Below are 13,216 nucleotides of genomic sequence, written 5' to 3' on the forward strand. Positions count from 1 at the left end.
GTTACATACTGCTCCTTTAATGTTAGATTAGTTCAGTTATTATTTGTGAAAATGTTTAGTTTTAGTTTAGATGACTTTGTAGTTTGTCTGATTGAAACTTTGCTTGAGCATGTAATGAAGTCGACAACACTGATGGTTTATCTTGTGAGTCTGAGCCGACTAAATGTCATTAAATGTTCTGTGTGTGTTGGCTGCAGTCTTATTTAGAAAAGGGATCCAAAGTGTGTGTGAGAAGTGAGAGCAACAGAATCATCCGCCCACATCCACACAGTCTGATAAATACGTTACGCAACAACTCACAGTGAGCAGTTTCGGGGAGGGGGGGGACGGGGACGGGGACGCACAGAACGCAATCAGCGGGTCGTATTTTGTCCGATTTAACCACGTGATAAAAAGCTCTTTGATTTGATTTTTGTTCTCCCTCGTGTCTCTCTCCCAAAGAAACCGAACGGAGTCACAGGCCAGTCGTCTGTCGGCGGGTGAGGAAGATAATGAGCCGCCCACACATGCTGAGTCATCGCTCTGTACCGAGAGAGATGCCCTGTTAAGAGCTGGAACCGCTTCATTTGACAGATCCGGCGTCTCTCTCTCTCACACACACACACACACACACACACACACACACACACACACACACACACACACACACTCCGCTCAACAGAAGACAGATAATGAAGTAAAACATCATGGAGGAGCCCGAGGGAGGTCCAATCCAACGGCTGACCCCCCCCTCCCATGACGACCTCGTTATTTCTGTCTCCCGTCTCTGTGCCGGATCAGTTACCCACCTGCGGACTCTCCTGAGGCCCTCGAGCTGACGGAGCACCAGAGATATGATCCAAGAGAGAGTAAAGCTAGAATATTCCATGTAGCGCTACAACACTTAAAGGAACAATATTTCACTTTTCCACCTCAAAACAGTCGTTTCAAAGTCGACCTGAAAGCGCAAAAACGAGAAGAATGGCGTCCCTGTTACTATCACAGAGCGCCTGGTCGGCTGCTTCCATCATTGAGTAACTTTAGGGAGGCCGTAATAGTGAACACACACGGCTGGAGCAGAAACCACAGAAGGAGAGATCAGGAGACCCAGCGTTTAAATAAGCTCCGCTAACCGAGACCAAGACACACCTGAGACCAGAGCGTTCTAAGACCGAGGCCAAGGCACGGCGAGATCGAGGACGTTAAATATGCCTGAAAAAGCTTCATCTCGTGTGCAGCGTCTCTCCCTTAGAGCCCTTAAAAACCAAACTACAAAGTGGAAGTTAGAAGTTCTTTTAGCGATGTTCTTCTCTCAGCGATGACGTGAACGTAGCCGAGCTGGGCTGGTTCCCGCTCCTTACTGGTCTCGATTTAAAATCCAAAGTCGGCCGAGATCGAGACCGAGACAAACTGCTCTCGACCCAGAGCGACTTCGAGGACTCCAACAGCAACTTCACATGCAGAGATTTGAGGAGTGAAGGAGCGATGTCTTTAAAGCTCCCTGTCTGGGCCTACAGGTTAGCGAGGCTGGTGATGACACAGCAGGGGGCGGGACCAGAAACCTCACAGCTTAAATATAATTGGAAGGAGGTGATTGTTGAACAATGAGGCAGGACCAGTAAGCTCGCAGACATCACCTCTTGATTTCATCGTGATTGTAATTCAAACTTGATTAACTGTCCTGCACCTTTTAGCCGCTAGCTAAAACAAGCTAGTTAGCCCGTCTTGGTTCAGAACCATACCTAACTAAGGAAAACAGCGGACGAGCTTTTATACATCGACGTTAGCTTAGCGAAACAGTCAGCAGCACATCGGACAAAGATTTCAATAAAGTGATTAATGACAGACGCAGTTATACTCTGAGACTTTCAGCCTCCAACAAGCCGCTTTAACAGCTTTCAGGACAAATTATACAGAACAGCGCATTCTCTCCCTGAAACTTAGGACAGCTGAGACACTCGAGCAGCAGCAGAGCCGAAGCATGGGGGCGGGAAGCTTAACGGCAGCAGAGAGGCATCTGTTGGATCTAAAGTTTTCTTCAGTTGGTGGAAAGGTCGCTCTCACGCCCGTCTCCAGTTGTCCGTCTGGACTTCCTGCCGTCTCTCTTAAAGGCAGCGATAGGCACGCTGTCTCCTTCTTGTGCAGAGAGGAGGTTGTGATTCACAGATGTCTGATTATAAACGCAGCTCATTTGAACAGCTGTCACGCGGCTTCTTTTGTTTGTCACAAAGTGCTTCAGAAACTCGATCCAGCAGCAGGCCAGCAGGCGGTCAATCACGGGAGTGTTTACCTACCGCAGGGTTTCAAATTAGCCGTCAGAATCACTCTGAATATGGTGAAGATCAAAGTGTCTGTATTCATGACATCTGTCTCGGATAATTTGGGAAAGATTGCTGCAGACAATAGACAAGAAAAGTGCTGATGTGTGTTTTTGTAGGCCATCCCGGAGGTCGCTTCGCCACGGGTTCGAACCAGAATTCTCCTATACGGGATTTATGCATTTGATTTTGGATCATTGCAGAAAATAATCTCTGATTCACCTGGATAATCTTTACAGATGAACACTGTTTATATTCTTTATAACGTTGTGATACGTCAGTGACGGGGCGCCGCAGAGACCGGGCTCCAGGGTTCATCTGTGAGACGCAGATGGACTGACCTGCACTGTGGACAGCTGAGGGGGGGGGGGGGGGAGACGACTCCCAGCATGCACTGTGAGGCTCATCAGGACGCCGGATTGGAGAGAGACGACACAGACTTCAGATTACAGTTGTTGTAAAAATAAAAATAAAAGCTTGTAATCTGTTTTTTTTTGTTACAGGTGCTTTAATCTCTCTGATTTCACGGCGAGGCTCACTGAGGGCCACCAAAGATGTCCTGACCTCTCAAGGTCACCAGATTGATCAGTGCGTGTGGTCTGATCTTTTGGATGACACGTTCTATATAGGACAGTCATTTGGATGCTCTCGTCTGAGCCATCCACCCTCAGAGAGAGAGAGAGAGAGAGAGAGAGAGAGAGAGAGAGCCACCATCGACCTCCCTGTGACTGTTTAAGCAGATCCTCCATCTCTGACAGCGGGCTCTGTCATCCAGAACAAAGCCTCTCCTCAGATAGAAAGGCGAGCAGACTGCAGCCCCACAGAGGAGGAGGAGAGAGAGGGCGGGCGGGCGAGCGAGCCAGCAGACAGGAGGCCGAGGAGTCTGTGCCAGAGAGATTTATTTCCTGCCCTGACAGGTCGTTTCTTTTCCAGGTGGACTGATGGATTTTCTGCCTCTTCAAGCACAGTTCCAGCGAGTGGAGCAAAGACATGTGGTTATTGTAATAGTGTGCGACAGGTCATCTGAGGAGCGTGCTTCAAAGTGAGCACGTCAGATGGTGTGAGGATCGTGCTGGAGCCACATTTTCCTCTTTTTTTTTTTTCTAATCTGCAAAAGAAGCGGAAGAAACAACCATTTCTTTTTTTTTTTCTTTTTTTTTTAAAGAGGCTGTAAATCATGTCCCGTGCATCACAGCCATTTAAAAGCACTAACACGGGAAATTAAAACACGTTTAAGATAAGACGCACCCAGCCTTCCAGAGACAGCTCTCCTCTGATAAAAATCCCCAAAGTGACACGAGGCGTTTAATTGCATCAACACGCAAGAAAGCCAAATCATCCCTCTTGTTTATTTCCTGTCTGCACTGAGTTCGTCCACGATGTGGCTCCAAGGCCGCTTTAATTCAAGCCCCCTGTGTGTCCAACAACAGAACATCGGGCTACATGTGCTCGACGTCACCACGGACATGAGTAGCCCAAACCGGACCATGTGGAAGTCCTTTTGGATCTGACCACGATAAAGCAGCCTAGATGTCCCACGCCGTCCTGACCTGCAGCGTCATCCTTCCTCACCATGTAACATCACAGCAGATGAACCGTGTGGTCAGTGTGATTGCTTACAACATGAATCTAGTATGATTCGTTATTTGCATCAAATTATTTTATTCCTAATCTCTTTTTTTTTGTACGTGTACAAAGGAGCTACAGGAGCTTTGGGATAAATTATGACTGAAGATCTGTTTTGTTTTTAAGCTTTAAAAAAAAAGAAAAAAAAAGTGATTTTATCATTTTGGATGATATCTTATTTGAGGGGTGTCAGCGGCTCGGATCCATTTCCTGTGCAAACCAAAATATGACATTTGGTGTGGAAGCTGGAGATGTGCCAGGTCATTTTCCTGGATACTGTTGAGGTGCCCTTGAGCAAGGCATCGAACCCCCAACTGTTCTGACGTGCTCCCTGTGCAGCAGCCCCCCCCCCTCTGACCTTTCTCTATTAATACATGTCAGCAGGTCCTGTGTGTGTGTGTGTGTGTGTGTGTGTGTGTGTGTGTGCATGAAGGGTGTGAGGTGGTTTGATTATCTCACACTCTGACGTGAAGCGAGACGCCGCCGGTTCTCAGATAGACGGTCGAACCTTCCCTGTGAGGCTCAGAGTTTAACGAAGAAGTGGAGTCTTTTTTCTTATCGGCTGTTTTTGTCCTCCTCTCTGCAGCGTCTTCACCTCCTTCTTCTGCAGCGTCTTCACCTCCTTCTTCTGCAGCGTCTTCACCTCCTTCTTCTGCAGCGTCTTCACCTCCTTCTTCTGCAGCGTCTTCACCTCCTTCTTCTGCAGCGTCTTCACCTCCTTCTTCTGCAGCGTCTTCACCTCCTTCTTCTGCAGCGTCTTCACCTCCTTCTTCTGCAGCGTCTTCACCTCCTTCTTCTGCAGCGTCTTCACCTCCTTCTTCTGCAGCGTCTTCACCTCCTTCTTCTGCAGCGTCTTCACCTCCTTCTTCTGCAGCGTCTTCACCTCCTTCTTCTGCAGCGTCTTCACCTCCTTCTTCTGCAGCGTCTTCACCTCCTTCTTCTGCAGCGTCTTCACCTCCTTCTTCTGCAGCGTCTTCACCTCCTTCTTCTGCAGCGTCTTCACCTCCTTCTTCTGCAGCGTCTTCACCTCCTTCTTCTGCAGCGTCTTCACCTCCTTCTTCTGCAGCGTCTTCACCTCCTTCTTCTGCAGCGTCTTCACCTTCTTCTTCTGCAGTGTCTTCACCTCCTTCTTCTGCAGCGTCTTCACCTCCTTCTTCTGCAGCGTCTTCACCTCCTTCTTCTGCAGCGTCTTCACCTCCTTCTTCTGCAGTGTCTTCACCTCCTTCTTCTGCAGCGTCTTCACCTCCTTCTTCTGCAGCGTCTTCACCTCCTTCTTCTGCAGCGTCTTCACCTCCTTCTTCTGCAGCGTCTTCACCTTCTCCTTCTGCAGCGTCTTCACCTCCTTCTTCTGCAGCGTCTTCACCTCCTTCTTCTGCAGTGTCTTCACCTCCTTCTTCTGCAGCGTCTTCACCTCCTTCTTCTGCAGTGTCTTCACCTCCTTCTTCTGCAGCGTCTTCACCTCCTTCTTCTGCAGCGTCTTCACCTTCTCCTTCTGCAGCGTCTTCACCTCCTTCTTCTGCAGCGTCTTCACCTCCTTCTTCTGCAGCGTCTTCACCTCCTTCTTCTGCAGCGTCTTCACCTCCTTCTTCTGCAGCGTCTTCACCTCCTTCTTCTGCAGCGTCTTCACCTCCTTCTTCTGCAGCGTCTTCACCTCCTTCTTCTGCAGCGTCTTCACCTCCTTCTTCTGCAGCGTCTTCACCTCCTTCTTCTGCAGCGTCTTCACCTCCTTCTTCTGCAGCGTCTTCACCTCCTTCTTCTGCAGCGTCTTCACCTCCTTCTTCTGCAGCGTCTTCACCTTCTTCTTCTGCAGCGTCTTCACCTCCTTCTTCTGCAACGTCTTCACCTCCTTCTTCTGCAGCGTCTTCACCTCCTTCTTCTGCAGCGTCTTCACCTCCTTCTTCTGCAGCGTCTTCACCTCCTTCTTCTGCAGCGTCTTCACCTCCTTCTTCTGCAGCGTCTTCACCTCCTTCTTCTGCAGCGTCTTCACCTTCTTCTTCTGCAGCGTCTTCACCTCCTTCTTCTGCAACGTCTTCACCTCCTTCTTCTGCAGCGTCTTCACCTCCTTCTTCTGCAGCGTCTTCACCTCCTTCTTCTGCAGCGTCTTCACCTCCTTCTTCTGCAGCGTCTTCACCTCCTTCTTCTGCAGCGTCTTCACCTCCTTCTTCTGCAGTGTCTTCACCTCCTTCTTCTGCAGCGTCTTCACCTCCTTCTTCTGCAGCGTCTTCACCTCCTTCTTCTGCAGCGTCTTCACCTCCTTCTTCTGCAGCGTCTTCACCTCCTTCTTCTGCAGCGTATTCACCTCCTTCTTCTGCAGCGTCTTCACCTCCTTCTTCTGCAGCGTCTTCACCTCCTTCTTCTGCAGCGTCTTCACCTCCTTCTTCTGCAGCGTCTTCACCTCCTTCTTCTGCAGCGTCTTCACCTCCTTCTTCTGCAGCATCTTCACCTCCTTCTTCTGCAGCGTCTTCACCTCCTTCTTCTGCAGTGTCTTCACCTCCTTCTTCTGCAGCGTCTTCACCTCCTTCTTCTGCAGCGTCTTCACCTCCTTCTTCTGCAGCGTCTTCACCTCCTTCTTCTGCAGCCTGCAGAGCTGCTGCTCAGGATCCGGATCAACTCTGACAGAAGAAAAACATCCCGGAGTTTAAGAGAGAGAAAAAGAAAAATGTTTGATGTAGAAAAATGTTGCAAACAAGTTTTGTGTAACACATGAAGAACAACAACCAGACATTCAAACTGGGCGTTAAAGCTCAATGTTAGCTTATTTAACACAATGCAGAAGACCTTGTTCCTCTTCTCGTGCAGGCCTGGTCTTGAGTCATTAAAGATGTTCATAAATCCTGCGCAGCATCAGGGAGACGTTTGGCTCCTCTGTCATTGTTATATTAGAAAAGAAAGCTGTGAGGCTTTAGTCTGCCGTGGCTCTGTGTTCATGCATTATGGAATGAAAGCTGCGTTCTTGCCAAAGTTATAATAGAAGTGCCTCGGTGCAGCGCTCATGTTTTACTGCACTGAGTCTGATTTGAGGCGCAGATGCATCAATTTAAATGCTGAATCCTGTCCTCCCTCTCTCCCTCACCCTCCCTCTTGGAGGAGGAAGATTTGTTTTGGGACCATCTTGGCTTTTACAACTTGCTTCAGAAGTGTGTGAAGGAGCAGATGATGCATCTCGAGTTTAACGTGTCACGGCGTGCAGCTCCACGGCCCACTAAGAACACTCGGAAACTCTAAACCCCAGCGTTGAGATTCATCTCCTCTCCACGACAAAAATCAGCCCGGTGGATGTTCATTCATAACTCTCTCTGACCGTCTGTGGCGGAGGTGTGATGCCGCAGCGTCGGTGACTGTGAGCTATTTAGAGGCAGCATTAGTCTGCCATCTGCTGAGGATGCATCTCATAATGTTGGCTTTGACACGCAGCCAGAAATCAATCCTCATCAACACAGGCTGCAGCCAGCTGGAGCTCAATTCTTTAACGGACACATCATCATCATCATCATCATCATTATTATTATCATTATTAAAAATGACATGTTAAAGATTAACTTATAATAAAAAAACTGACTGAGACACACTGGAAACATGTGGGAGTCGAGTCAAACAAACACTTCTTGGTCGTGATTCAAACTCTGACCCATTCATGAAATACTTTTTATAATTCATCCTTATTAAACCGAGATTAAAGCCGGAAGAGATCCTGCAGGATTCTCAGATCGATGCTGCCCTCTCCTGTCTGTGTGTGCAGCTGCATTAAAACGAGCTGCTGGCTTATTAAAAGTATGACATGCAGCTTTTAGGTCGCACGGTGCTGCAGGGGTTAAACGCTGTTCCTGGTTCAAATCCCTGTCTGACAGGAGCCTCTCTGTGTGGAGTTTGCATGTTTGCGTGTCTTCCTCCCACAGTCCAAAGACATGCTGATAGGTTAATTGCCTCTCGTCCAATGACAGCTGGCGTCGGTAAAAAAATAAAAAAATAAAATAAAAAAAAAAAGCAGTAAAAGATAATGGATGGAGCTTGTCAGGAGATAAAGCAGCTGATCAACTTTAAACCTATAAAATGTGGCTAAAAATGTGCAACGTTTGCAACGACAGTAGCAAAACATCAAATTAGAGAAAGTAACAGAAAACTTACTCAACACTTAAAATGTTTTATTGGATCAAAAATAATAACTGAAGCATAACAACGACAAAACAAGAGTTTGGATACCCCGGAAAATATTATATATATATATATATATATATATATATATATATATATATATATATCCTAACAAATAAATAGACACATGTATAGCCTACGTATATATGGAATAAATGAGGTCTATTTGTGTAACATTAAAGGAAAGGTGGGTCATTTTCTCCAGATCTACTCAGATCTGGGTTGAAATGAATCACTCACGTCTGTTTCACCGTGATGACGTGTACTGTCGTTCCTGACTGATGCTGCCTTCAAGTGCTCCTCGGAAATATCACTTCTACGAGTTGTGATCTCATTCTGAAAGAATGAACGGACCCTCCAAAGTTGTGAATGTGAGCGGGAAATGTCGATGATACCCGAGTTGTGATGTTTGCGTTTTAGAGGAGCAAATATGTGAGAAACTTAAGAAAGAGTTTCAACAATCGTGTTTAAATCACGCCTAAAACCTCTGGCGTTTTAATAATAATAATAATAATCATAATCATAATAACTTTATTTATGGAGCACCTTAAAAAATATACGTTTATAAAGTGCTTTGACAGACAAAGCCCAGTCTAAAATTAATTTGTTGTGTTTTGTCTGTTGCTATTTTCCCTTTTTTTCCGCATATGCTTTCTATTTTCTTGTAAAGCACTTTGGTCAACTCTGTTGTTTTTAAATGTGCTTTATTTTATATAAAGCTGGATTGGATAAAGTTAGAAAAGAGTAAAAATGTATTGTTTTATATAATAGCCTAGCTATATCGTTTATATTCAGTAGTTGTACGTTTTAGTGTCTGTATCTATTAGCTGTAATAATATATTTTAACTATAAGTGATGCCAGGTGAGTAAATTGACATTGATATAAACTTTTAACTGAAGCTCATAAACTTGTCGTCGTTCAGGCTGAGCATTGATAAATACGATTTCTCCAAAGAACACGTGAACGCAACATCAACTCAGCTCTTCGACGTCGCTTAATAATCCACCAATCACAGCTCACTACGAACCCTTCCTTGTTTTGCTGCCTTTCCAGCCAATCGGCGCCGACCTTTGATGTAATTGTGACCAATAATAGGGCAGTTTGTTGGCACGTGCCGCGGAAGCCGATGACGTGTGTGTGTATTTATCTTGTACACAGCTGTGCTGACGCTGAGAACAAACCTCCTTCAAGCCGCTCTTCGTTTCACCTAGCTGGGGGGTGTGCATGGGGGTTCGAGTCGCCGGAAGATGGACGCTCTGACTCGGGGTCGTCATGGCTGCTCTGACGGTGCTGCGGTGCTCCAGCGGCCGTCTCCTCGGAGGATGGGGCCCGCTGCTGTGCGTCCTCCTCGGCTCTCTGGTGGCCATCCTGATGCCGCTGGTCGGGGTGCAGGACGAGTGCTGCGCCGCCCTGAAGGGCCTCGCCCAGCTGCGCTGCCAGCTGTGGGGGGGCCCTTCGCAGACTCCAGCTGTGCAGTCCACCAGCCTCACTGTCCCCTTCACTGCGCTCGATGTGCTGCCTCATAGGTCCAAACCCAGCAAAGGTACACACACCTGTGGACTTCCTGTTTGTGTCCCATTTCAAGTCATCTACACTGACTGAGCCTAAAAGATTAGAGTCGGGATGTTTGAAGGGAGTTGTTTGGGGTTGCTGGTTCAAGTCCCGGGGGCGGACCGAGTATGGAAATTGGTCTAGGTCGCTGAAGCGGGCATAGAGGAACCCAAATATGGCGTCATTTCAGAACAGGCTGTTTCTGTGTCTGTAGCTTTAAATATGTAAATGAGTTGTATCTGGCCACGCCCCCTCTCCGGAAGGGCTCGGGTGTACTCGGTGCTTTCTGGCTCCATGTCCTATTGTTCACGGTGCGAAGGCAGACTCAGAGGGCAGAACAAACACCTAGCTGTGGGAGGGTCACCCACCTGGGGGAGGGGCTACTGCCCTTTGTGATGTCATGAAGGGAAAATCTCCAAACAGCCTGTTTGAGCACACATCTCATATTTAATGACCTAAAAGCATCCTCATGCAGCTTAAAAATATGACAGAAGATTTTTACGTGTTTGTAAAGTTTTGACATTTTGACGTCTTTGTTGCAGAGATGGAGCTGGAGGCCAAAACGGCGTTGCAGCAGGCGCAGGAGATGAAGAAAGCGGGGAAGCGGGAGAAGGCTCACAAGCTGCTGGTGCACGCGCTCAGCATGAACCCGGGCTTCGTGGACGCCCTGACGGAGCTGGGGACCTTCCTGGAGGAGGAGAAGGACATCGTCCAGGCCGACCACCTCTACACCAAAGCTTTGGCCATCTCGCCGTGTAACGAGAGAGCGCTGGTGAGCAGAGACCGCACGCTGCCCCTGGTGGAGGAGATCGACCAGCGTCACTTTGGCGTCATCGACAGTAAAGTGCGCAGGCTTATGTCCATCCCCAAAGGTAACTCCGCTCTCCGCCGCGTGATGGAGGAGACCTACTATCACCACATCTACCACACGGTGGCCATCGAGGGCAGCACGCTCACCCTGTCCGAGATCCGCCACATCATCGAGACGAGATACGCCGTCCCCGGGAAGAGCCTCCAGGAGCAGAACGAGGCCATCGGCGTGGACGCCGCCATGAAGTACATCAACACCACGCTGCTGTCCAGGACGGGAGCCATGACCGTCGGCCACATCCTGGAGATCCACCGCCGCGTGCTGGGCTACGTGGACCCCGTGGAGGGAGGGAGGCTTCGCACCCACCAGGTGTTCGTGGGCCACCACATCCCGCCCCACCCTCAGGACCTGCAGCGCCACATGACGGAGCTGGTCCAGTGGCTCAACTCGGACGAGGCGCTGCAGCTGCACCCCGTGGAGTACGCGGCGCTCGCCCACTACAAGCTGGTGTACGTGCACCCGTTCGTGGACGGCAACGGACGCACGTCGCGGCTGCTCATGAACCTGGTGCTCATGCAGGCGCGGTACCCTCCGATCACCATCAGGAAGGAGCAGCGGGCGGAGTACTACACGGCGTTGGACACGGCGAACGAGGGAGACGTGCGGCCGTTTATTCGCTTCATCGCCAAATGTACAGAGATCACTCTGGACACGCTGCTGATCTCCACCACGGAGCACGCCGTGGGGCTGCCCGGCGCCCGGCAGGACCAGGCCTGCCCCGACTGCAAACACACCATCCCCATCCACAACTGACAAACGGGAAGATCCTCCTTCGTCTGTGAGGATTCCTTCAGACTGCTGCAGGAAAAATATCTTTCCTGCTCAACGAGTACAAACAAGAACACACGAGCTGAAAACAGTGAGTCCAACACTGAGACCTTTTAGGGGTCCAAACCGGGACCAGCAGGACTTTAACTGGGGGGATAATAATAATCCATCGATAAATTAATAGGAAACATATTGAACATACAGTGAAAGCTTAAATTTCACCAGGTCCGCCTCTTTTTGCTAAATTGAGAATTCAATTTTTTTTTTCTCACACAGATACAAAAAATAAAACTTAGAGGTGTGTGTGTGTGTGTGTGTGTGTGTGTGTGTGTGTGTGTGTGTGTGTGTGTGTGTGTGTGTGTGTGTGTGTGTGTGTGTGTGTGTGTGTGTGTGTGTGTGTGTGTGTGTGTGTGTGTGTGTGTGTGTGTGTGTGTGTGTGTGTGTGTGTGTGTGTGTGTGTGTGTGTGTGTGTGTGTGTGTGTGTGTGTGGCACTTTAAGGAGGGAGGGAACAAAAACAGAAATCGATCGGTGGAGTTGATCCGGTCTGTCGATTTAGACGAGTTTGATTAAAACGCTTTTAATCGACGACCTTTCGTTTGCTCCGACATTCTCATGACCCTCATCGCGACCCGTTCATCGTGAAACGCTCTGCCGAGTTGTTTTGTTTGACGTGAGCGCATCTCTCTCTGGGACTCAGGTGATGTTTGATCACACTGTGACGCACTTTTCATTCCGTGATAATTTATTCTGTTTGTAAAATAAAGTTTTCACTGGCCGGTTTGTTCTGTTGTCGTTTTTTGTCAGAATAAAACGAGCCGGGAGCATCGGAGTGGGATCTTTTCACACAACTTTATTTAAAAAAAAAAAAAAAAAAAAAAAAGTTTAAACAGGAAGCACACACACACACACACACACACACACAACCAGCAGGAAGAAAAAACACGCTAAGTAAACCAAACAGAACTCTTATTGATTAAACATAATAAATCAGGCCACAGAATGTAAGAAGTCACTCTCTAACACACCAAACAGGAAACAGATTGTTTTTGGATCAGGCCACAGTGGTGAGAGAAATATATAAAGCTTATATCACATCTGTCTTTTACATGTTTTACAAACAACCGTGACCTTTTAAATACAATCCTGAACTTCATCGATCTGCTTCTCAACACGTGCAGACTGCATAGATTCTCTGCTCTCGTGCAGAATGAGCTGACTGAGGCTTTAAAGGTCACATGACCTCCTCCTCTTCTTCGGGTGAAATCAGTGTCAGAGCTCCTCTTCATCATGTGTGTGAAGTGTGTTGTTGTAAATCCACTCTGCTCCTGTATTTGATCATGTCTATAAACCCCTCTATTTCAGCCCTGCTCAGAACAGGCTGTTTCTGTGTCTGTAGCTTTAAATATGTAAATGAGCTGTGTCTGACCACGCCCCCTCTCTGGAAGGGCTCAGGTGTACTCGCTGCTTTCTGGCTCCATGTCCTATTGTTTACAGTGAGAAGGCAGACTCAGAGGGCAGAACAAACACCTAGCTGTGGGAGTGTCACCCACCTGGGGGAGGGGCTACTGCCCTTTGTGATGTCATGAAGGGAAAATCTCCAAACAGCCTGTTTGAGCACACATTTTCTGACAAGTGGAGCAGGCAGAAGACGGAGAGGATGGACTTTTCTCATCATTGGGGGGTTTGGAGACAGATTAGAGACACATGGTGAAGAGGATTTTACAGAGTATGTGACCTTTCAATCCAACAGAGTTAAATCAAACTTAACGTGGGATTTACTTTCACAAGTTTAAACACATTTGCAGAATCTTTCACACTAACTAGTCCAAGTTTGAGAATGAAATAAAGAAATCTGATATCCTGAATTAATGAGATTGTTCAGAAAAATAAAAACAAGCCCGTCTTCATTTCTGGATTTTGTAATCGATTGTTTCTCTCGATAATCTTAA

The 13,216-nt window shown here is 47.9% G+C and overlaps 1 protein-coding gene across 1 annotated transcript; it reads left to right on the forward strand.

The window, feature by feature from the left end:
* Positions 1 to 9,262: 9,262 nt before the first annotated feature.
* Positions 9,263 to 11,601, forward strand: ficd (FIC domain protein adenylyltransferase). Its single transcript, XM_079359892.1, has 2 exons — positions 9,263 to 9,619; positions 10,170 to 11,601. Exons 1-2 carry the CDS (start codon positions 9,349 to 9,351, stop codon positions 11,249 to 11,251), a joined length of 1,353 nt encoding a protein of 450 aa, XP_079216018.1. The 5' UTR covers positions 9,263 to 9,348; the 3' UTR covers positions 11,252 to 11,601.
* Positions 11,602 to 13,216: the final 1,615 nt, after the last annotated feature.

The sequence above is a fragment of the Symphodus melops genome, assembly GCF_947650265.1.
Source record: "Symphodus melops genome assembly, chromosome: 1".
NCBI lineage: Eukaryota > Metazoa > Chordata > Actinopteri > Labriformes > Labridae > Symphodus > Symphodus melops.